The 26,206-nt window shown below is 44.6% G+C and overlaps 1 protein-coding gene across 7 annotated transcripts in view; it reads left to right on the forward strand.

The window, feature by feature from the left end:
- The first annotated feature begins 20,540 nt into the window (after positions 1-20,540).
- Positions 20,541-26,206, forward strand: part of ARHGEF7 (Rho guanine nucleotide exchange factor 7) — a 179,901-nt gene continuing 174,235 nt past the window's right edge. For 4 of the 7 annotated variants that reach the window (XM_025364120.1, XM_025364121.1, XM_025364124.1 and 1 more), the window contains exon 1: positions 20,541-21,640. In XM_025364120.1, the coding sequence (XP_025219905.1) occupies positions 21,476-21,640 (165 nt within the window). In that variant the 5' untranslated portion in view covers positions 20,541-21,475. The remainder of the gene's footprint in view (positions 21,641-26,206) is intronic. The other 3 variants (XM_025364126.1, XM_025364138.1, XM_025364119.1) reach the window with 2 other exon arrangements.

Raw genomic sequence — 26,206 nt, forward strand, 5'->3', positions numbered from 1 at the left:
CTGCACAGACTGCTAGCTGGTCAATTACAGCAGTCGTGACTGGATACACTGTTAGCTGATCAATTAGCACAGTCATGACTGTATACACTGTTAGCTGATCAATTAGCACAGTCGTTACTGGATACACTGTTAGCTGATCAATTAGCACAGTCATGACTGGATAGACTGTTAGCTGATCAACTGGAACATTCCTGATTCCATAGACTGCTAGCTGATCAACTAGAGCAGTCATGACCAGATAGACTGTTAGCTGATGAATTAGTGTAGTTGTGACTGGATAGACTGTTAGCTGATCAATTACTGTAGTTGTGATTGCATAGACTGCTAGCTGATCAATTAGTGTGGTTGTGATTGCATAGACTGCTAGCTAATCAACTAGCACAGTCGCGACTGCATAGACTGTTAGCACTCTGCACGGCTCCTGGTCCTCATGCCGTCTCTGTGAGCAATTCTACTCCCTTCTCTCCTTTTCTCTTCCTTGCCTAATACTTTTTCTGGCAAAGCTGATTACCCCGTTCCATATAACCCTGACTCCTCATTTCACTAAACATCTTCCTCAGCTCTTTGTATCTAACCCAGCCCTCACCTGGCTTCTGTGTGCTGTTCCCTCCTCAATGCCCATGCTGGCTGGGGTCCCCTGGGAAGTGGCATGGTTGTCTGCCAGGTAGGATTGCACCTGAGGAACGGTTGTTCAATAGAACCCACCGGAGGCCACAGGTGAAGGGGGCTCTGAGCTTCCATGGGGTGACCCACAGGAGGCCACCGCCTACAGGGCTGGCAGGAGGGAAAACGTAGCCATCAGAATTGAGAGCGGGGGCAGGCCCTGTGGACCTGGAGCCCAGGCTCGACAGGGAGGGACTGCCAGGCTGCTGGAGCCCAGGGGGTGCTGGCCAGTCCATGGGGCCGGCCTGGGAGAGGAGGCTGCTGGCTGCTGGTGTGGCCTCCAGAGGCTGCAAAGGGCTAGTATAGGGGAGTGGGGGGGGCACTGAAAAGGGGACAGACAGCTCTGCCGGAGTAGGGTGGCAGGGCAGCAAGCCTGGAGGAGGAGCGCAGCTTCAGCCCCTCTGGGTGCCACTCTTGGTAGCACTTACAGGGATGGGATGGGATTGGCCAGGGTTCAGGGGAACAGAACTGCGAGGCCCCCGCGCAGTGTGACACAGCAGAGCACACTGGGGAGAGTGCACATTTGATTAAATTCCCTGAGCATGTGTAATATAAGTGCTAAATTAAAACTCCTGGAAAAGAAGAGCACAGAAGGGCGTGTTGGGAGCTGAGAGAGAACAGCGCCAGAACAGGTATGACCTGCCTTTTAGGGGATTTTGTAATTCAGATCAGTATTCGTGTTTGAAGAGAGTCACCGTCCTGCCATGGGAAACACTTGCATTGTCTTCCAGCCCTGACAGGATTAAGCGCGCTCCTGGACCGCGTTCAAATCGAACTCTCCCCTATGCCCAGGGCTCGATGTGGCCACCGGCTGTGGGGGCCACGGACCCTGCTTTTCTGGGGTGTGGCCGTAGTTGCAGTAGAAACAGTCGTGCTTATTTTCTATACACTGACCTTACACTCTTCACGTTCACGCTGACCTCACAACGGTTTGTAAAGGTTCTACCCTGTTTACCACACCCTTTCCCAGTGACACAAATATTTCCAGGCTCCCACATGAAGTAATTACACCGCTATGAACACAGGTTTGTGTGCTGCCTTTTCTTCATTTGATGTATTTCCTTATCCTAATACTTTACTTCTAAATCACCTTTAGCCTTACATTTGAATTAGCTGGCACTCCACATTCACATTTTATTGGAACCTCCTGTGCTTGTATATCACCGTGAGCCTATTCTCTTTTTCTTTCTGTCCTTTCTGCGTTTCATTCTCAACCCTTTTGACTGATGACTTCTTTATTGGGCTGGTTGTTCCACTCCTTATTTTCTTAACTCCTCTTTGAACCCTCCGTTTCATCTTACTGCCTTCATCTCTAACCAGTTTCCTGAGCTTAGGGAACCCCCTCCACCAGAAGTTGTTTGGTGGGGATGAGGCTTTCTCACCCCGGGCTAATTAGCTCACACTGTCTAGGTAGACGCTTAATGAAATTTAGGACCAGGACAAGCTCAAAAATCCCTATTTCTTAAGGGTCTTCTGTATATTCAATAAGATACGGCTTCTAAAATTAGGTTCCAATTCATCAAACTCATAATTGATGTGCCTTTTTTTCTGGGAATAAATAAAAATAAAAACAAAACATCAACCAGGGCAATTAAAAATGTTCCCCTTTGGAAGTAAAATTTACATTCTAATGGCCAAAGCCATATAGAGCAAAAACTGTTCACGGAAGATTGATTTACTGCCCAGGTACAAAATACGGCAGGGAACTAATTTTGTCACCAAATATTTATTTGTGGGTATCTGCTTCTGTTCTGCTTCAAAAAGTACTTCTCCAGTATAATTTTTTTTTTTTTTTAGTTTTGCACAGAATATAGATAAAGCATTAACAGGCATTTTAAAAGAAGAATCACAGCACCGCTCACTTCTAAAGCAGGATTTGTTTCAGGCTTTGCGACAGAAAAGCAGTTTTTGCACCCAGTCCCGGATTCGGTCTCTGCTATTTTACACCCAGGCAAGGGCACTGAGGACAGCACTTGCAAGCCTCTCTTAGGTACATTCACATGGAGAAGAAAACAGATTTTATTTGTAAAACATTTGACTTTCCAGCAAGCCTTGTCTATCATGGCAACCTGATGACGCATAGAAACAAGAGCTCACTGGACTGGTTTAATCTTCCAGTGCCTGCTGCTTTCTCCTGAGTAGGTTTTCTGGGCCATGGAATCCTTCAGGCTCATGTGTCCTCCACTTGCATTTGCTCCTAAGCTAGCACCTGCTTAATCTGAAGCCCATGGCTATACCCCAGGGCATCCAAGTGCCCTCTGAAACGTTCTGCGAGGGAGGAGAGTTTCCTTAGCTTCTACCAGATTCTCAAGAGGCTTCTTAGCCCAAGACCATTAAGAATGAGTATTATAATCCTGTTTTGGACCTTCTTGTTCATGCTCTTTCTGGAAGTAAAATGGTGTGAGAGCCTTTCCTACTTAGCCCTGGGGAGGTTCTGGTACCTGCTGGGTAATTATAACTTCCACAAAAAATATGCTTAATTCTTAGTTCTGAGGCTCGTTTAGTAAACTAGTGAAGGAGTTTTACTCAACGCAAGCGCGATTGAGGGCTGAGGAACTAGGAAGGGGAGGGAGAATACAGGACAATAACTTGAAGAGAAGTTGATAGGGTTGTGGAGAGATTGTTAAAGGTTGGGAGTGGAGGCAGGGAAGGTGGAGAGAGTAGGGGTGTGGAAGGCGAGATGGGGAGAACCAGGGAATATTTGTTAGCAGAAGAGGTGAAGGGACCCATTCAGAGGACGGAGAAGACAGAAAGGGATGGGAAAGTTAGCATAATATCATCCAGAGGACAGGAGCAAGAGTTCTGGTGTGATAAACGTACTCACCAAATTTGGGTTGTGTTTTGGAAAGAAGGAAGTGAGGAATTGGAGTGTGGGGTCTGGGAAGGGCAGAAATGCTGGGGGCAGCTGTGTTGTGAAATAGGAGAGGGGCTGCCACTTGCCCTAAGCCTCCTGAGCCTTCTTTCCCTCTACTTTGGCCATAAAATAATGGAACAATTGGTTTTTTTTTTTTTTTTTTTTTTTTTTGAGACGGAGTCTCGCTCTGTCGCCCAGGCTGGAGTGCAGTGGCCAGATCTCAGCTCACTGCAAGCTCCACCTCCTGGGTTTACGCCATTCTCCTGCCTCAGCCTCCCGAGTAGCTGGGACTACAGGCGCCCGCCACCTCGCCCGGCTAAGTTTTTGTATTTTTTAGTAGAGACGGGGTTTCACCGTGTCAGCCAGGATGGTCTCGATCTCCTGACCTCGTGATCCGCCCGTCTCGGCCTCCCAAAGTGCTGGGATTACAGGCTTGAGCCACCGCGCCCGGCCGGAACAATTGTTTTAACCACCACAAACCCCTGATTGTGAGGGAGAGAATTTTTGTTCTGCAAATATACATTTATTCCTGAAATTATAAACACAAGACAAAAATACGCTTAGGGAGTTTTAAGTGCAACACACACACACAACTTTCTGAAGCTAAAAGAACAAAATCATTGATGAATTAGAGGAGAACATCCAAATGATTGGACTAGCATCTAAAAGAGAAGACAAATCTCAAAGCACAAATCTCAGGCAGTTTAAGCAATTCATAACATAATGTGTGCACGCGTGCTCTCTTTCACTCTCTCCCCAGTCGACACAGATCACGTGGGTGTGTGTGTGTCCATCTATCATTGCTCACAACCGCTTTGTTTTCTTCATCCCTTCATGCAGCCTACGGCCCCTGTTCTGGTTTGTGCATTGTTGGTGTGATGTCTGAAGAGATTTACCTCCAGTGGGACATGTGGGTGATAAATGATATAATTTCATCTGTCCAATTCTCCATTTACTGCTTATCAAAACACATATACCTTGCCCATCTCAAATTTGGTGAGTGTGTTTATCACACCAGAACTCTTGCTCCTGTCCTCTGGATGGTATTCTGCTAACTTTCCCATCCCTTTTCTGTCTTCTCTGTCCTCTGAATGGGTCCCTTCACCTCTTCTGCTGACAAATATTCCCTGGTTCTTTAAAAGTGAGTGAAAATAGGAGATGGAAATCATCAGGAAAAATATCAGAGACACTGAAAACACGTAAAGAATTCGCATGAAAATAATAAAAGTTCTAAAATGTTAAAAGAAACAAAGAAGACATGGAGGAGAGAGGTATTAAACAAATAATCAAAGAAGATACTTCTAAACTGAAGAGAAATTGAGTCAGGAATTTGAAAAGACTCATGAAGTTTCAGGCAAAAACAATGATAAACATGGATATGTGTACACATGCAGGTACACACAGGTGCACGTGCACTCCCATGCACGTACACGGTAATCACAGCCTCATGAAAGTTCTAATATCTAATGATAAGGAGAGAATATTATAAATTTCTAGACCAAAATAACCAGTTATTCACAAAGAATGAAAGGATCAAACTAGCATAGGACTCCTTATCTGCAACACCAGAAGCTGTAAGATAATGAAATAATATTCTGCCATTACTGAGAAAGACAGACTGCATCTTAGTCATTCTCTATCCAGCCAAGATAGCAATCACTGGTTGGGTGATAAAAACAGTTTTGCAAACATGGATTAAATTAAATAGTTCATCACCCATATGTCCCACTGGAGGTGAATCTCTGAGACATAACACCAACAACACACAAACCAGAACCGGGGCCTTAAGATGTATGAAAGGATGAGGAAGAAGAAATGATGTGAGCAACAGTAGACAGACACCCACCCACCCATGTTATTTACATAGATTAGGGGAGAGTGTACATTTGATTAAATTCCCTGAGCATGTGTAATATAAGTGCTAAATTAAAACTCCTGGAAAAGAAGGGATATTCTACAAGTGAAACTCTAACAATAATTGAAAACTAAAACGACTAAAACTGATTGCAAAATGTAGGCACTGGGGGCAAAGATGAGGGGAGGCCAGAGCTCTCCAGTGGTCTCTCTGGGATGTGGGTGGGGTGGTGCCAGGAGCACAGGTCAAGGCCCTCTGCATGTCTCTTCCTGCTCATGTGGGTGGTGAGCTGGAAGAAGAAAGAATCTATTGGTGGAAAAGCAGTGCATTATGTTATCTCACTTTTTTTTTTTTTTTGAGACGGAGTCTGGCTCTGTCGCCCAGGCTGGAGTGCAGTGGCGCGATCTCGGCTCACTGCAAGCTCCACCTCCCGGGTTCACGCCATTCTCCCGCCTCAGCCTCCGAGTAGCTGGGACTACAGGCGCCCGCCACCACGCCCGGCTAGTTTTTTGTATTTTTAGTAGAGACGGGGTTTCACCATGTTAGCCAGGATGGTCTCGATCTCCTGACCTCGTGATCCGCCCGCCTCGGCCTCCCAAAGTGCTGGGATTACAGGCTTGAGCCACCGCGCCCGGCCTATGTTATCTCACTTTTAAAACTAAAGGAATATGTGTCTGACTGTAAGCCAATAAAGGGTAGATAACCATTTTCTAAATGGAAAATTATAATGCTGTTTTTAAGTTTTAACAAAAGGACAAAAATGGAAAAGAAGAGTAATTTGAACAAATGAACTAAAACATGGGAAATGAAAATAGAAAACAACACTGTAAAATAAATAATAATTTATTAAAAAAGAGAATAAAATGAATGTATCAGTCAATACAGGATGGACTATTTTTCTTTTAAAAAATACACTGTCAAGTAAGTACACAAAATAAGCCCGATTTCATGCTATTTATGCACTCTCACTTAAAACCAAGCCTCGAAAAAAGCTTGAAAGTAAAGCTGTGGACAAAAAATTATCAGGTAAATACAAGAAAAAAGAAAACAAGGATAGAAAAATATCAGACATGCTGAAATTAAGAACAGAAGAACGAGGAAGGGACATCATGAATTGATTTAAGGCATAACTTATGAGAAAGATGTAAAAGTTTTCAACCAACCTGTTCATCAAACATCTTATGTAATTTTTAAAATAATTTGGAATTTAGGGAAAATGATTTAAAAATGTATGTCCATGAGAGGAGGAACCAAGACGGTGAACTAGAAACAGCTCGTGTGAGCCACTCTCACGGACAGGAAACAAAAGGGCTGGTGAACGCTGACCCTGCAGGTCGATCATCTGAGAAATCACGTCGGGGTCCATCAAGACAGCAGTGGGACACAGAGAGCTTAGAGGAGCAAAGCTGGGCCCCAACCAGTCTAGGCTTAGTGAGTAGCCGGGAGAAACTCTCCAATATGGGAAAAGATGAGTGAGTGAGTGGAGATCCCCGGGGGATTCACATTCTCCACAGGGACCTGTTTTTAAGATTGGAAATGGGAGAATCCCCCTGGTACCCCCGAACACCCCCACTGTGCTTTTAGAGTCAGGCAGAGAGCCACCTGGACGTTTTGTGGGGGCAACTCTTGAGTCCAAGGGCACCTCTACAAGCACTGGGTCCCAGAGCAGACCAGCACTGGTGCCACAGCTCCAACAGAGCCACAGCTGCAGGACCTGGGAGGAGTAAGATTGCACCAAGACCCAATAGTGGACTAGAATCGAAGCCAGTTGACTGAACCACCTTATACCACAAACAAAACCCCGAGGGCATCAAAGAAAATAAAAGCAAAAAACCCCATCAAAAGGACACCAGTTTCAAAGATTATAAGAACATCAGGCTGCACAAATGAGAAAACAAAACAAAACAAAACAAAACTGGGCAAGAGCTCTGGCAACTCAAAAACCCAGAATGTCTTCTTTCCTCCAAATAACTGCACTAGTTCCCCAGCAGTGGTTCTTAACCAGGCTGAAATGGCTGAAATGTCAGAAAAAGAATTCAGAATATGGATAGGAATAAAAAGCACTGACATTCGGGAGAAAGTTGAAAACCACCAATTCAAGGAATCTATGGAATACAATAAAATGATACAGAAGATAAAAAAAAAAATGGCTGTCTTAAGAAAGAACTGAACTGAACTGATAGAGCTAAAAAACTCACTTCAAGAATTACATGGCTGGGCGCTGTGGCTCATGCCTGTAATCCCAGCACTTTGGGAGGCTGAGGTGGGTGGATCACTTGAGGTCAGCAGTTTGATACCTTCCTGGCCAATATGGTAAAACCCTGTTTCTACTGAAAATACAAAAATTAGTCAGGCATGATGGTGTGCGCCTGTAGTCCCAGCTACTTGGGAGGCTGAGGTGGGAAAATCACTTGAACCCAGGAGACGGAGGTTGCAGTGAGCTGAGCCTGCGCCATTGAACTCTAGCCTAGGCAACACAGTGAGACACCATCTCAAATAATAATAACAATAATACAGGCCAGACATGGTAATTCACATCTATAATCCCAGCAGTTTGGGAGGCTGGGGCAGGTGGATCACTTGAACCCAGGAGTTTCAGACCAGCCTGGGCAATATCGAGAAACCCCATCTCTACAAAAAATACAAAAATTAGCCAAGTGTGGTAGCACACACCTGTAGTCCCAGCTACTCAAGAGGCTGAGGTAGGAAAATCACTTGAGCCTGGGAGGTAGAGGTTGCAGCGAGCTGAGATCACACTGCTGCACTCCAGCCTGAGTGACAGAGTAAGACCCTGTCTCAAAAAAAATTTATAATACAATGTAAAGTATTAACAGCAGAATTGACCAAGCTGAGGAAAGAATTTCAGATCTAAAAGATCTGAAAAGTCCGGTTCTCTGAAATAACTCAGTCGACAAAAATAACAAAAAACAAACAAACAAACAAACAAACAAACAAAAAACAAAGAAGAATGACCAAAACCTTCAAGAAATATAGGATTATGGAAAGAGACTAAATCTACAACTCACTGGCATCACTGAAAGAGGGAGAGAAAGCAAGCAACTTGGAAAACTTATTTGAGGATACCATCCATGAAAATTTTTCCAACCTTGCTAGACAGGCCAACATTCAAATCCAGAAAATGCAGAGAACCCCTGTGAGATAGTATACAAGATGACTGTATTAGGTGGTTCTTGCACTGGTATAAAGAAATACCTGAGACTGGGTAATTGATAAGAAAAGAGGACTAATTGGCTCATGTTTCTGGAGGTAGTACAGGAAGCATAACATCGGCATCTGCTACTAGGGAGGTCTCAGGAAGCTTTTACTCATGGTGAGTAAAATGATCCACCCCCATGATCCAAATACCTCCCACCAGACCCCACCTCCAACACTGGGGTTTATACCCCATGATCCAAATACCTCCCACAAGATCCCACCTCCAACATTAGGGATTATATCCTAATATGAGATTTGGGCAGGGACAAATATCTAAATGATATCAATGACCATCCCCAAGACACATAGTCATCAGATTCCCCAGGGTCAAAATGAAAGAAAAAATATTAAAGGCAGCTAGAGAGAAGGAGCAGGTCACCTACAAAGGGATTCACATCAGGCCAACAGCAAACCTTTCAGTAGAAACCTTATAAGCCAGAAGGTAAGATTAGGGGCCTATATTCAGCATTCTTAAAGAAAATAAATTCCAGCTGAGAATTTCATATCCAGCCAAACTAAGCTTCATCAGTAAAGGACAAACAAGATCCTTTTCAGACAAGCAAATGCTAAGGGAATTTGCCACCACCAGGTCTGCCCTATAAGAGGTCCTTAAGGGAATGCTAAATATGGAAAGGAAAGACTATTACCTGCCACCATGAAAACCGACTTAAATACATAGACCACTGACATAAAGCAACCACACAATCAAGTCTGTATAATAACCAGCTAACAACACAATGACAGGATCAAACCTGCACATATTAATATTTAATCTTGAATGTAAATGGACTGAATGCCCCAATTAAAAGGCACAGAGTGGCAAGTTGAATAAAGAAGTTAAGACCCAACCATATACTGTCTACAAGAGACCTATCTCACTTGCAATGACACCCATAGGCTCAAAGTAAAGGGATGGAGAAAAATCTAGTGAGCAAATGGAAAACAGAAAAAAATCAGAAGTTACAATTCAAATTTCAGACAAAACAAACTTTCAACCAACAATAGTCAACAAAGACAAACAGAGGCATTAGATAATGGCAAAGGATTCAATTCAATAGGAAGACTGTCCTACATATATATGCACTCAACACAGGAAGATTCAGATTGATGAAGCAAGTTTTTACAGACCTATGAAGAGACTTAGGTGACCACACAATAATGGTGGGAGACTTCAACACCCCACTGACAGTATTAGACAGATCACTGAGGGAGAAAATTGACAAAGACATACGGGACCTGAACTTGACATTTGACCAAATAGGCCTAATAGATATCTGCTGAACTCTTCACACCAAAACAGCAGAATGTACATTCTTCTCATCTGCACATAACACATACTCTAAAATCAGCCACACAATTGGCCACAGAACAATCCTGAGAAAATTTTAAAAAACTGAAATGATATCAAACACACTCTTGGACCACAATAAAAATAGAAATAGAAATCAATTATAAGAAAATCACTCAAACTCATATAATTACATGGAAATTAAACAACCTGCTCCTGAATGACTTTTGGGTAAACAATGAAATTAAGGCAGAAATCAAGAAATTCTTTGAGACTAATTAGAACAAAGATACAATCTGGGACACAGCTAATACATTGTTAAGGGGGAAGTCGATAGCATTAAACATCCACCTCAAAAAGTTAGAAAGATCTCAAATTAACAACCTAACATCACACCTAGAGAAACTAAAGAAACAAGAACAAATCAACCCCAAAGCTAGCAGAAGACAATGAAGAGGCAAAATCAGAGCTGAAGCGAAGGAAATCAAGATGCGAAAAACCATGAGCTGGTTTTTTGAAATAATAAGATTAACAGACTGCTAGCTAAACTAATAAATAAAAGGATAAAGAAGATCCAAATAAACACAATGAGAAATGACAAAGGGGACATCACCACTAAACTCACATAAATACAAAATCCCCTCAGAGACTACTATGAACACCTCTATGCACACAAGCTAGAAAATCTAAAATAAATGTATACATTCCTGGAAACATACAACCTTCTAAGATTGAACCAGGAAGAAACTGAATCCTTAAACAGACCAATAATGAGTTCTTACTGAATCAATATTTAAAAGGCCACCAATCAGGAAAAGCCCAGGACCAGATGGATGCATAGCCAAATTCTACCAGATGTATAAAGAAAAACTGGTACCATTCCACTGCAACTATTCCAAAAAATTGAGGAGGAGGGACTCCTCCTTAACTCATTCTACAAGCCCAGCATCATCCTGACATAAAAACCTGGCAGAGACACAACAAAAAAAGAAAACTTCAGGCCAATATAATTGATGAACACAGATGCAGAAATTTTCAACAAAATCCTATCAAACCAAATCCAGTATCATATTGAAAAGCTAATCCAACACAATCAATTAGGTTTTATCACTAGAATGTAAGGTTGGTTCAACATATGCAAATCAATAAAAGTGATTCACTCCATAAACAAAGCCAAAAACAAAACCACCTGGTCATCTCAATAGAAACAGAAAAGGCTTTTGATAAAATTCAACATCCCTTCATGTTAAAAACCCTCTATAAACTAGGCATTGAAGGAACATACCTCAAAGGAATAAGAGCCATCTATGACAAACCCACAGCCAATATCGTACTTACTGGGCAAAAGCTTGAAGTATTTCCTTTGAGAACCAGAACAAGACAAGGATGCCAACTTTAACCATTCCTATGTACTGGAACACAGTACTGGAAGTCCTAGGCAGAGGAGTCAGGCAAGAGAAAGAAATAAAAGGCATGCAAATAGGAAGAGAGTAAATCAAACTCTCTCTGTTTGCAGAAAATATGATTATATACCTAAAAACTCCATAGTCTCTGCCCAAAAGTTCCTAGATCTGCTACACAATTTCAGCAAAGTTTCAGGATATAAAATCAACGTTCAAAAATCAGTAGCACTTCTATTCACAAGCAATGTCCTAGCTGAGAGTCAAATCAAGAACGTGATCTGGCCAGGCGTGGTGGCTCATGCCTATAATCCCATCACTCTGGGAGGACAAGGTAGGAGGGTTGCTTGAGCCCAGGAATTCAAGACCAGCCTGGGCAACAGAGGGAGACCCTATCTTTACAAAACTAAAAATTAGCTGAGTGTGGTGGCCTGTGCCTGTAGTCCCAGCTACGTGAGAGGCTGAAATGGGAGAACTGCTTGAGCTGAGGAGGTTGAGGCTGCAGTAAACCATGATCACACCACTGTACTCCAGCCTGGGTGACAGTGTGAAACCCTGTCTCAAAAAAGGAAAAAAAAAAAAAAAAAAAAAAAGCAAAATGCAATCCCACTCACAATAGCCACAAAAAGAATAAAATACTTAGGAATACAACCAACCAGGGAGGTGAAAGATCTTTTCAATGAGAATTACAAAACACTGCTCAAAGAAATCAGAGATGACCCAAATGGAAAACATTCCATGCTCATGGGCAGGAAGAATCAATATTGTTAAAATGGCCATATTGCCAAAAGCAATTTATAGATTCAATGCCATTGCTATCAAACTACCAATGACATTCTTCACAGAACCAGGAAAAACTATTTTAAAATTCATATGGATCAAAAAAATGGCTCAAGTAGCCAAGAAAATCCTAAGCATAAAGAACAAAGCTGGAGGAATCACTGTACCTGACTTCAAACTCTACTACAAGGCTACAGCAACCAAAACAGCATGGTACTGTACAAAAACAGACACCTAGACTAATGGAACAGAATAGAGAGCCAAGAACTCACACCACACATCTACAACCATCTTATCTTCAACAAAGTCAACAAAAACAAGCAATGTGGAAGGGACTCCCTATTCAATAAATGGGCTAGTCATATGCAAGATATCAAAACTAGAACCCTTCCTTACACCATATACAAAAATCAACTCAAGATGAATTAAAGATTTAAATGTAAAACCTAAAACTAAAAACCCTGGAAGATAACCTAGGAAATACCCTTCTGGACATAGCCCTGCCAAAGATTTCATGACAAATATGCCAAAAACAGTTGCAAAAAACCAAAAATCGACAAATAGGATCTAATTAAACTAAAGAGCTTCTGCACAGCAAAAGGAACTGTCAACATAGTAAACAGACAACCTACAGAATGGGAAAAAATAATTGCAAACTATGCATTTGACAAAGGTCTAATATCCAGAATCTATAGGGAACTTAAACTAATAAGTGAAAAACAACCCCATTAAAAAGTGGGCAAAGGATGTAAACAGATATTCTTCAAAAGAAGACATACACATGGCCAACAAGGATACAAAGCAAATGCTCAACATCATTAATCATTAGAGAAATGCAAATTAAAATCACGATGAAATATCATCTCACATCGTTCAGAATGGCTATTATTAAAAAATCAGAAAATAACAGATGCTGGCAAGGCTGTGGCGAAAAGGGAGCACTTATACATTGCTGGTGGGAATGTAAATCAGTTCAATCATTGTGGAAAGCAGTTTCGTGGTTTCTCAAAGAATTTAAAACAGAAGTACCATTTGTTGTAGTAATGCCTTTACTGGGTATATACCTAAAGGAATATAAATCGTTCTCCCACAAAGACACATACACATGCATGTTCACTGCAGCACTATTCACAAGAGCAAAGACATGGAATCAACATAAATGTGCATCAATGGTAGCCTGGTTAAAGAAAATGTGGTACATATACACCATGGAATACTGTGCAACCATAAAAAGAGGAGATCACATCCTTTGCAGCAACATGGATGGAGCTGGAGGCCATTATTCTAAGGGAACGAATGTGGGAACAGAAAACCAAATACTACACTTGTTCTCACTTGTAAGTGGGAGCTAAACGTTGAATACACACGGACACAAAGAAGGGAACAACAGACACTGGGGCCCACTTGAAGGTGGAAGGTGGGAGGAGGAAGAGGATCAAAGGACTGCCTATCAGGTACTATGCTAATTACCTGAGGGATGAAATAATCTGTAAACTCCCATGATATGTAAGTTACATATGTAACAAACCTGCACATGTACCCCTGAACCTAAAATAAAAGTTAAAAAAAAGTATGTCCATGAGAATTGACATTTCTAATAGACAAAAAAGGTGGGAACAGGAAAAAATTTAAAAACTCAATTGGCTATTGGGAGGCTAAAATGGTAGGATTGCTTGAGCCCAGAAGTTTGAGACCAGCCTGGGCAATAAAGCAAAAACTGTCTAAACAGAAACAAAACAAAACAAAACAAAAAACCTCAATGGGGCACAGTGTGAGTCTGAAAAAGTAACTAAAGGGAGGTTTTTTGTTTTTGTTTTTTGTAGTTTTGGGAACAATTCTGTGGCCTGATTGTGGTAGTTGTTATAAGAATCTATGCATGTGGTAAAATTTATAGAACTATCTACAAACATATAGTGCATGTAAAAACTGGTGAAGTCCAAATAATGTCTATAGTTTAGTTAATAATGTTGTACCCACATCAATTTCCTTATTTTGAAAGCATACTCTGGTTATGTGAGACATTATCATCAAAGGAGCTGGGTGAAGGGCACACGGGAACTCTACTTTTTGAAACCTGTTGTGAATATAAAATTATTTCAGGATAAAAAGTTTTTTAATAAAGTATAAAAACTTTTCATAATATAATTGCATATTCTCCTGAACAGAGTATACACATTTTTTCATAACTTCATGAAATATTTAAAATCCTAGCAAGTTTTAGAAAGTAGGAATATATAGGCTTGATTGCCTAATCTTAATCAATGGCCAAGGAACTCTGAATTCATTGATAATTAAGAAAACACGTTCCTAGATAAAGATTTGGTCAAAGAGGGGGAACCCTCATACACTGTTGGTGGGAATGTAATTTAGTACTGTCACTGTGGAAAACTGTATGGAAGTTCCTGAAAAAACTAAAAATAGAACTAACATACGATCCAGTGATCCCATTGCTGGGTATATATCCCAAAGAAAGGAAATCGAGCCAAGCACGGTGGCTCACGCCTGTAATCCCAGCATTTTGGGAGGCCAAGGTGGGCTGATGACCTGAGGTCAGGGGTTCCACCAGCCTGGCCAACATGGTGAAACCCCGTCTCTAATAAAAATACAAAAATTAGCGGGGCATGATGGTGGGCACCTGTAGTCCCAGCTACTCAGGAGGCTGAGGCATGAGAATTGTTTGAACCTGGGAGGCGGAGGTTGCAATGAGCTGAGATCACACCACTGCATTCCAGCCTGGGTGACACAGTGAGACTCTGCCTCAAAACAAAACAAAAAACAAACAAACAAACAAAAAACAACAAAAGAAAGGAAATCAATATATCAAAGAGATGTCTGCACTCTCATGTATATTATAGCACTGTTCACAATAGCCAAGATAATGGAACCAACTTAAATGTCCATCAACCGATGAATAAGATTGGGTGCAGTGGCTCACGCCTGTAATCCCAACACTTTGGGAGGCGAAGATGGACAGATTGCTTGAGGTCAGGAGTTCAAGACCAGCCTGGGCAACATGGCAAAAACCCATCTCTACAAAAAATACAAAAAGAATTAGCCAGACATGGTGGCACATTCCTGTAGCCCCAGCTACTTGGGAGCCTAAGGTGGTAAGATCACTTGAGCCAAGGGGGTCAAGGCTGCAGTGAGCTGCAATCATGTCACTGTACTCCAGCCTAGGCAACAGAGTGAGACTTTGTCTCAAAACAAAACAAAACAAAAACAGATGAATGAATTTTTTTTTTAAAGTGGTATATATAAACCATGAAATTTTAAATTTTGTTCATCCATACTAAAGAATGAAAATTTTTTGTAGTAACATGGATCAAACTAGAGGTCATTTTGTTAAGTAAAATAAGCCAGGCACAAAAAGACAAATATGGCACGCTCTCACTTATATGTGAGAACTAAAAAAGTGGATCTCATGGAGAGAGAGGGTAGACTGGTGGTTAGCGGAGGACAGGAAGGGTGGAGGGGAGCGAGTGATGAAGAGAGGTTGCTTGATGTGTACCAAAATATAGTTCGATAGGAGAAAGAAGACCTAATGTTTGATAGATCAGTAGAGTGACCATAATTTACAATAATCTATTACATATTTCAAAATAGCTAGGAGAGAATAATTCAAATGTTTCTAGTATAAAGGAAAGACGAATATTTAAGGTTATGGATATCCTTATTGCACTGACTTGATCTTTACAACAAATCTTTATATGAATGTATTAAATTATCACGTGTAACCCCAAAATATGTACATCCATTATTTATCTATTAAAAAAGTTGAAAGGATCTGGCCAAAGAGGAAATCAAAAGGGAACTTATAAATCCCCTTGGAAGCAATGGAAAAGAATGTACTTTCTAATAAAACTCGTGGGACACAGTGAAAGTTATATTTAGAAGGAAAAGGGTAATTAAGCATTCATCTTGAGAAATGAATAAAGGCACTGTGAAGAACTAGAATGGATCTGAGATTTTACCCTACTCACAGACTAATGCAGTCAGCCAGTTTCACAGATGCTGGAAGAAGACATGAGACTTCTGGGTCAGAAACAAAGGACCATGTGAGCCCTGACTGGGCAGGCAGCATGGGCTTCAGGTTCATACCAGGCTCCTTGCTTCTGAGTCCCCTGAGGCCATGCAGAGGTGGCCCAGGGGAAGGCTGCAGGCATGGTGGGCTTGTGTCACAGCTAAGGGACTCCAAGCTTGGGCAACCCTAGTCTTTAAAGGCACTGCAAGCAAATCTGCTCAAACTCTCCTAGAGACAGAATTTTTTTTTAATCTACTGGTTGGCAAGCACATTTGTCCCCTGCCCAAAAGGGGAACAATATATCTACTTTCCAAGGCTGTTCACTTTAAACGTCTTTTGAAAAGACAGTCTGCAACAAAAGCTGTCATTACCTCCGCTCAGATATTCAGAAGTGGGAGAGACTCATGGAGAAAGGTCTCCCAAGAAGTCCAAAAAGAGAAATTAGGAAGAGGGAAATAAGAAATGGAAATGCATCAAATGTGTTTTTCGAAGTCTGTGAATTCATAATGATATTCAGAAAAATCACTGGTCTCCTCTGTAGGATGCTGGAGTACCAACTTGTGATGCTGAAAAGTGGTAAACAATGGAAAATGAGTGAGCATTTATTTTGCCTTTCCTGCAGGGACTACATTTCAGAGTACACATATAGTTGATAAAGAACAGTACCTCTTGCAGAATTCTAGCTGAACTATAACTGAAGGACTATCAAGATACGGCAATTCCGAATGAAACACTGAATCCAGTAGGAATTATGCATAGTTGCTGAAGCAAATGGATGATGATGGGTGGAATCGTAATGGATGGATCTGGATAGAAACACCAGAAAGCACCCATCGATCCTAGCATCACAGAGATCCCAGGACACCACGTGCCTCCTGAGCGATGGGACAGGAATTCCATTTCCCCTTCCTCTCATGTAATATTTCTGGGGCAGGGTCCTGATTTCTCAAAGGGCACTATTGTAAGTCGAATTGTCCCCCAAAAGTTATGTTGAAATCCTAACTCTGACTACCTGTGAATGCAACCTTATTTAGAAATAGGTTCTTCACAGATACAATCATGTCAAGATGAGGCCATCCCAGGTCAGAGTGGGTCCTCATCCGGTGACCAGCACACTTATAAGAAGAGAGGAATTCGGATACAGACGCAGAAAGGGAGAGAAGGCCATGTGAACACAGAGGCAGAGATTAGGGTGATTCATACCCAATCCAAGGAGGGAACCCCACAGATGGCTGGCCACCCACAGAAGCCAGGAGAGAAACCTGCAGCAGATTCTCCCTCTGGGCCCCAGAAAGAACCAATCCTGCCCACACCTTCGCTTCAGACTTCCAAACTTCAGAAATGGGAGAGAATATATTTATTTGAGCCGCCCAGCTCGTGAGACTTTGTTATGGCAGCTCCCAGAAATGCACAGGTCCCAGTAGGACTGCATCCCATGTGCCTATAGCAATACCCTGCCGTCAAGGCAGCCTTGTGTTTAGCTTCTCCCCTTCCCTGTCCCATCTCCCCACATTCTCCTTCGTGCTTTTCATGGTCTCTTACCAAATAGGCAGCCTGCACTGAAGCCCTGGTTCAGGGTCTGCCTTCTGGGACAGGAGAGGACAGACCAAGGCAGATGGTATCAGAGGGGACCTTGGAAAGCAGATGCCCAGGAAGAGAATCCCGAGGCACATCTCTCCCCAGCCAGATGGCATGGCCTTAGGACACTGTGTCAGTCAGTGTTCTCCAGAGAAACAGACCAATAGAATCTCTCTCTGTTGACCAATGGATCAATCAGGACAAAGAGAGAGAGAGGGAGGGGAGCGAGATTTGTTACAGGGAATTGGCTCATGTGACTATGGAGGTGGGCACATCTGCTCTGCAGGGGGCCCACAGGCTGAAGAGCCAGAGAAAATCCTCCCTTACTTGGGGAAGGTCAGTCTTTTTTTCTATTCAGGCTTTCAACTGATTAGATAAAGCTCACCACATTGGGGAGGGCCATCTACTTTACTCAAATGTTCATTACATCCCAAAACCCCCTCTCACAGACACACGCAGAATAATATTTAACCAAATGTCTGGGCACCCTGTAGCCTCGTCAAGTTGACACATAAAACTCACTGTCACAGACGCCATTGTTGATGCACCATGAGTGTCAATCTCCCATGCCCATTCTGTACCATCAGAGTGACTGTGCCTCTCACCTGTGCGGAACTGGCATGTGGAGCAGGTGCAGTGGAGGCGCTGGCTCATGAAATAACGCTAATGCCTGCAGTCGAATTGTCCCCCAAAAGATACGTTGGGCTCTGCTGAATCAGAGGTCACTGCCGGGGGCGGCCCTCAATTCAGAGTCCATGGGTAAAGTCAGCTTTCCTGCCCTCTGGCCAGAAGGTGCTGAGACTTTTTCCACTTGTTTCTCAAGGACCCCTAGGGGAACAGAGCCTAGTGCTCATTTTCACCCCCTGACTCCCTTACCTGCTTCCCTTCCCTTCCTCACTGTCCTTCCTGGGGTCACTCCCTAGCAAGCGACTTGCACCCAATTTGTTGGCTCAAGGGTCTGCTTCTAGGGAAAACCCAACCGGGATAAAGGTCTTGTTGGTGTCATGTTTCATAATATACTACACTGGTCAAATGCTTTCTGATCCTGCATACTTCTCCAGCCATATGTGTCGATAAATTAATGTTTCCTGCCTTACATCTTTTAATGTTAGCATTTGACCATATTTATCCCACATGAATAGGACCTTGTTTCATACAATAACACACAGCAGATACAATGAGCTGCATAGAGCCACTTCGTAGTGCGTTCTCCAGTCTAGACGGGGTCCAATTGGATAAAGGCAGTTCTACAGGGAGTGATTACTACCCACTCTAGGTAAATGGTCATCTGCTTGTCCAGCTTAAGTGTAGAGTGGATTTTGCCTTATTTTTTAGATTTTGGCATTTTTATAGTGACCCCACACATGCTGAGTTAGCAGGGTTCAGCTGAGCTTTGGGTGGTAAATGGTTTGCAGTTGGGTTTGTGGGTGAACTCCTAACAGTGATGTGGAAGGTGGCTACCAGGCACTAGCAAGCAGCCAGGCTGACATCCTCTCGTTAGAAAGGAGGGACGTGAAGACACAGGCTTGCGTGGAAAGCCGTTCTCCACTCTTAAGGCAAGGCCAGAGTGGAGCCACAGAAAGGGCTAAACTTCTCCTTAGACAATAGTCTTAACTGGAGTTAATCCAATAGCCCAAAAGTGATGGGCACCAGGTTGCACTCCGCGTGGCCTCTGTAACAGGAACTTGGAAAAGTGATAAGAAAGGTTTAACCAAAATGCCCACTTTGGATACTAAAACAACTCAATTAAGCACCTAAAAGTATCTAGCTTTGAGCAATGTTACTTTCTAAAATCCCTTCCAAATAAACCCTTTTTCTGAAATTAATATATACCCAACATAAAAGAACGCAACTAGTAACCATAAAGTGTTTAAAAGTCTGGGCTTCTCCCCACCAAGGAAAGAGGAGTTGTAATAGCTGGACTGTGGGTCTCCAGTCTGGCAAGAATTGGATCTCTGCTCCACTGGTCTCCTAAGGCCACTCCCTAGAATTGGCTTTCTTTTAATTGAGTCTATTTGAATCTTACTCAAGTCTACCAGCTTATAAGTACCAGAACGAATTTAGTAGGATTCGAAATGGTAAGGACTGCATTAAATTATCTCTCTAATTCAGCAGTAAGGAAAGTGAACAGGAGTCTCGGTGGACAACCACCCCCGCAGGTTGACATCTTTCCTTCCATGAAGACACTGGGTACAAGCCTTGATGTAGCTGTTAATTGCCCTCCTGTTTCCTAGAAAGCTTGTAAGGCAGCAGCAGGAAACGGGTTAGGTATGCCTTTCCTGGTAGGAGCCCAGCTTTGGGTCTCATCTCTGCCACTTGTTCGGCATCTGATCAGTAAAAGGGGACCATGGTGGGAGGCGAGGCAGTAGACAGCACTTTGTGAGGGTTCCTAACCAGTCGCTGTTATCACTGAGCACATTGTCCTCGTAATCCAGAATTCAAACTGGCATTTGAATATTTTGCGTATTTGCAAAGAAAATTTTAACCACTTAACTCAGGCTAGAAATAAAAGCAATTAGTGATTGCAAGAGAAATCCACCGGCAGAAGGCAGAGGGAGACGACTTAAGCCTCTGATTATTTTTGGAAGCTTTATATGCTTTCTAGCCTTTGTCATGGAATGGATTAATGTATGTGCCTGGCATAGAGTAAGCGCTTTGCTTGTTAAACTGCCCGCGGGTCACAGCGAGCAAACTGGGGAGCGCCCAGGGACAGTAGATGGAGTGAGTGCAGGCCCGCGTCCTTTTAAGAAGCGGCTCCATTTCTTCCTCGCTTGTCAATGTGTGCGTGTCATCAGTTGTTCGAGGAAGCTCGCGCATGACGCGACACTTGCCGTCTGGGCTCTCCAGGTTCGGCGTGGCGCGTTCACAGCCCAGGTCTTCGGCGTCCCAGAGACGCAGCCCGGCGCCCGGCCTCCGGCCCGGCCCTCCGCAGAGCCCCACTTCAGGCCGCGCCGTTTCCTTGACCTTCCCCCGGTGGGGTCTGAAGCGTCACCGTCCGTCTACAGCGGAGTCACGCAGGCCCCTGCACGGCCCGGTGAGGTCGGCGCCGCGCTCGGGAGAGTCGGTTCCTTCCGATTCAGACCCATCTGGCTGCAGATGGAACCATCATTTGTGTTCCGTAATGACCGGCTTGCAAGGTAGCAAAGGGAAACAAATGTCTCGTTTTCAGCCTCTCCCCGCCACCTTGAAATAAAACCGGCAAAAATAAAAAGAGCATTCTGGGAAGTACTTCATCATTTCAACGCTCACGAATTCAAAACATAAACAAAGGGTTCCCGGGGTCCGGGCCAGGGGCGCGGGGCGCGCGGCGGGCCCGGGGCAGGTGAGCTCAGGTGCGCGCCCGCCCCCCACCCCGGGTACCCCCGGCTCCCTCCCCACCCGCTCCCCGCTCCCCGCTCCCCTTTCCCTTCCCCGCCCGCTCCCCGCCGCCGCCGCCGCCCCGCGCACGGCCTGGAGCGGAGGCTGCGCAGGGCGCGGGGCGGCGCGGGCCGGGCGCGGGCCGGGCGGACGGCCGCGTCTTTCTTCTCCTGGCGGTGATGTCATTGGGCGACGGCGGCCGAGGCCGGGGGGCGGCGGCGGGGGCGGCGGCGGGCGCCCGCAGGTTCCCGAGCCGCTCCTGAGAAAGCGCCTGACAGCGGGCCGGGGCGCACGGAGGAGCGGGCCGGGCCGGACCTGCTGGGCCGCGCCGAGCCAATCGCCGGCGCCGGCCGCTCCATGGGCGAGGAGGCGGCGGCGGCGGGGGCGGTGGGGGCCGCGGGCCGGGCCGCCGCTCCGAGGTGAAAGCGCGCGCCCCTCCCCGCCTGCCTCCCGGGCCGCAGCGATGAATTCCGCGGAGCAGACCGTTACGTGGCTCATCACCCTGGGGGTGCTGGAGTCGCCCAAAAAAACCATCTCGGACCCGGAGGGCTTTCTGCAGGCGTCGCTGAAGGATGGGGTGGTCCTCTGCAGGCTGCTGGAGCGCCTGCTCCCCGGGACCATCGAGAAAGTAAGTCCCGGCCCGCGCCCCCGCCCGCGCCCCCCGGTCCGGCCCGCTGCGGCCCGGGATGCGCGCGGAGCACCTGGGGCCGGCCGCGCTCGGGGAACCCGTGCGCCCTCCTTTGTGCGCGGAGCGGCGGAACGGCCGGCGCCAGGACCGTGGCGGGAGCTCGGGGGGCGCCATTGTGTGCGGGGCAGGGGGAGGGGACCGAGGAGGGGGTCGGGGGGAGGGGCGGCGCGGGCGGGGGGTCCCCGGGAAGGAGAGTGCCCCGCGGCGAGGAGACGGGGCTGCTGCGCCGCCCGAACGCTAAGTTGCCCCTCCGCGTGGGGGGCCGGCCCCGCTTCTTGGCAGCAGCCTGATCGGAAGCCGCGTTCCGACGCCGTGCGGCTCCCTCCGCTGGCTTTGTGTGGACAGTTCTTGCCGGCGGCGTTGCGTGAGTTTCGCCTCCCGGGTTAATTGACCGGTTGCTCTGTGTTTTTTAAGATGCACGCATCTGTAGCTGAGGGCTGCGCTCTGAAATGATCTACTACTTTCCCCCTCGAGAAAATTCCCCACCTATCCGAGCCGAGAGGACGGCGGACACAGGGTCTAAGCCCTGGCACTCTTCAAGGCTTGTTTGAAATTCTAGATTTCGTTCTCAGGTCCCTCCCTCGTTCTGAACAGAACCTTTAGTCCTGCAGGCACTGCCTCTCCCTTCCGGCTGGTGGTTCCCAGGCTGGAGCGTGTGAACCCTGACCCGAATCTCTGGAAGTGATTAAAGTTTGTTTTCATCGCCCACAAGCCGGCCAGCAGGGCCGAGGACACAGGAGAGCTGCTAAAAACGATGTCTCCCTATAGCTCAAAATACTAACATCTTATTCTCAGGGTGTTTTCTCGGGGAGTGGGGAGGAGGTGGGGGTGGCCAAGATACAGCGTTAAGATCAACAGTTATTTAAAAGGTGTTAAATGTAGAAACTGAAGTGTATCATAATTAGGAAGAAGGATTTCAGTTTTTAAGTGGGGTGTATTGGCCCCCATACAGGAAGACAACTTATAAACAAAATGCCACGTAAGTGACTTGAAAAAGTAAAATGTTTAATCTTATTCATACCCATGCACATATTCTGGTGCTGCATTTTAAATGAGGTCAGAAAACATTTAATATGAATTTGGCTTGCATTCCAGTTTTAGGTATTTTTCTTACTTGGAACATCTTTATGAAAACGGAATCTGCATATTAGAGTGAATGGCTGCCTGCCTGTCCATGAAATAAAAATGTTCCTTAGAAATGAACCTGATGTCACAGTGAAATCACGATTTAAGACAGGAGGACTAAGGAGCAGGATCTGACTTTCAAGGCATTCAAAATACTTTGAATGTTTGGATACTGGTACCTCTGGTAATAAAAGACAGATGTTGAGAAGTGTTGAAATACATGCAAAGTTCACCAAAATAGGCTTAAATAAAATTCTCTTCCATCTCTAAGAGCAAAGTTTTAAGAAACGTCATATGCTGTGTTAGTAAAAACATGTCGCCATCAAAGAATACGTTGTCTGGCGTATTAACTATATTAATATTGATTGGCAGGCTTAAATAATCATCTTCTTTTAAATTATAGAAAGATTTTCCTAGAAAATGGTAGCATTCATTTCATCTCTAAAACAACAAAGAGAAGAACGAATAAAATGTTGAGCTTGCAGAAGCCAAGTTGAAACAACTCAACATATTCTAAAACTACAGTCATTTGGAAATTTCTTAGGTCAAAGCTGTTTTTCATTCCCCCTGAGCTCTAGTTGGTTTGTTTTAAACTGACTCTGTCACAATGAAAGTTTAATGTCAAGGTAGCATATTGTAGACACAGTTACTGGTTCTCTGGAGTTCAAAGGTAGGTTTTTGGAGTAAAATATTAGCCATTCTCTGCCTCTGAGAGCCCTGTGTTTCAGAAGTTTTGTGAGCCTTTTCCATTTCCTAGGCAGAGTTATCTGGGTTTCCCTTCCTCCCTTCCTCCCTTCCTCCCTTCCTCCCTTCCTCCCTTCCTCCCTTCCTTCCTTCTTTCCTTCTTTCCTTTCTTTCTATGGGTTCTTGCTATGTTGGCCAGGCTGGTCTTGAACTCCTGGCCTCAAGGGATTGTCCCATCTCGGCCTCCCAAAGTTTTGGGATTACAGGCGTGAGCCACCATGCCCAGCCAGTTATCTGGGTTTTTGGTGTTTTCATGCTTACCAGATAATTTATGCCACGAAGCACACAAGCTGAATAGCTTTTACTTAAATGTGGGAATGTGAGTCTGAGGATGTTTTTTCCTTAAAAAGAAGCATTTGGAAACTTAACTGAATATTAATATGGACATGACAGGGGCTTCACTTGACCTCTGCTGCAGGAGCGCCCCGACAGCCAGTGAGTGGAGGGCAAGTGGTCCGCAGCCTTTGCCTCTGCAGGCTCACAACCTGGCATGGGCCATGAGGCTGGGGATGAGGGCAGAACTAAGAAACGTGGCTGGGTGCCTTGGGCTTCCCATATGTCTTTTATTAAGAAACCATGTCCTAATGTGTTTCTTCCATTACGCTCATTTGTTCTGTTTCAGAGTTAGGAAGAGGGTGGAGGGAGCAGAGAGGACGTTCACAGAGTGTCAGATTCTTCTGCTCATTTAAAGGAAACTTTCCACCCAGGTTCCCGCTTTGCTTTCAAGGTGGAAGGTTAGACGGTGAGAAGATGGAATTATAAACTACATGAACAGTTCAGAAAAGAGACGCTTTTCATTATACTGGACAGATGTTTTCTGCTGTAGGGGAGAGGAAAATGGGATTAAAAATTTCTCCCTTCTCTGTATCTGGAGATCCTGTGCTTTGGTTATCCCCAGGAGGGGCCAGGATATTTGGCTGGGCTGCCCACACCTTCGGCTTCCCACACTCCTCTCGTAGCAGACACTCTCAGGGTCGTGGCATCTAGGGAGCCCTGGTAGCCCTTTTCTCACAAATTCACTTTAAACATCCCTAAGGGTATTTAGTCAAAGGAGGTGAAATCAAGATAGATGAATTTTAGAGGATGGAAAATTTTATAAGACGAATACAATACATTAAAATCATGGAAATCATGAAATGCTCTTTTAATTTCACTGGTGAATGCAACAAATGAAGTCTCTTAACTCACTATGAAAAACTCAAGGAATTGGTTCTTTCTGTGTGTGTCCCAGGAGAACAGAACACAGAGAACCTTCCTGTGTAATCCACGTGACGTGCTCCCGAGAGACCCTGGCTAGGTGTTTGTGGAACGTAATTGAAAGTCAGACGCCGCCTCTGGTCTTAGTGCTGGATGCGGAGGCATTTGTCTCTCAGCTCCGGAGGCCCAAAGTCTGGGATCAAGGTTCCTGCAGGGCCTTGTGCCCTCAGAAGGCTCCAAGGAGTGGTCTGTCCCAGGCCACTCTCAGGCTTCTGGTAGTTCCTGGCTTGTGGCAACCCAAGTCCAATCTTCACATGACGTCCGTGCTGTGGTTTCTTCTTTGTATCCAAATTCCTCCTTTTTAGCAGGACATCAGTGGAATCGCATTAGGGGCACCCTACCCCAGGATGGCCTCATCCTAACCGATTACATCTGCATTGACTTCATTTCTGAATAAGGCCCCATCCTGAGATACTGGGAGTTAGGACTTCCAAATACGAATGCTGGAGGAGCACAGTTCAGCTCATGACAGGTTGTTCCTACATTTGAACCAGATCAGTTTATTAGCTATTGATCTGATTGCATGATGCCAGGTGCTAGGGGAGATTACAAAACCTAAATAATAGAGTCTTGGGGGTTCTAGTACAGAAAACATGAAAGACAAGAACAGCATGAGGCAGTAGGAAGTCAAGAGTCATTAATGTCAGATATGGACGAGAAGGAGCAAAAGAATCAAGGAGCTAAAAAGACCAGCATTCGAGCAGGTCAGACCCGAGACTTCACTGACATGTGGGTAAGAATATGGTTTGCATTTCCCAAACTGTAACCTGGCAGCCCTAGGTGGTTTTCCACAGGCTGGCAGAAAATCAGCAAATCTGATGTCACGTAGGAAAAAGAAAATACTTTTTTCCCAGTGAACTGGAGACTCGCGTTCTGCTCAGTCTTAGGATTCTGGGGTTGGTTAGGGGCTGGGGTGGGGAGAAGCATAAGTGCCCACCTGCTAGAAATGTGCCTTTTCTTAGGTCCTTTGGCCCTAAAAAGAACGTGGTCAGTGATCACGTGTGTGGTAGGGTGAGGTTCTCACTCAGGCCCGTGACCTGTACCCGTAGTAATGACTTGTTGATTGGCTAAGTGACTTACAGAGAAAAGTTATAGTATGATATCTCCATACTGTGTTTTTAAGGAGACTTCTTTAAACCCTGCAAACTGAATGCTTGGTTATATCAAGTTGCTTCTAACTAAACTACTCTGAATATGGTTTCAGAATAGTGATTTTTGCAATAATAAACATTTAGTTTTGAAGCTTGTGACTTTATAGTCCTGTCTCAACCTTGAGCCAGTGTGATTCTGGTTTGGGTTTGAGGCCTAGGGAAGAAGGTAGCTGGAACTGCATTTGCTGGCTCACTAAAAAGAAAGCAAACAAACTGAAATTCAATTTAA

The sequence above is a fragment of the Theropithecus gelada genome, chromosome 17 (assembly GCF_003255815.1).
Source record: "Theropithecus gelada isolate Dixy chromosome 17, Tgel_1.0, whole genome shotgun sequence".
Lineage (NCBI taxonomy): Eukaryota > Metazoa > Chordata > Mammalia > Primates > Cercopithecidae > Theropithecus > Theropithecus gelada.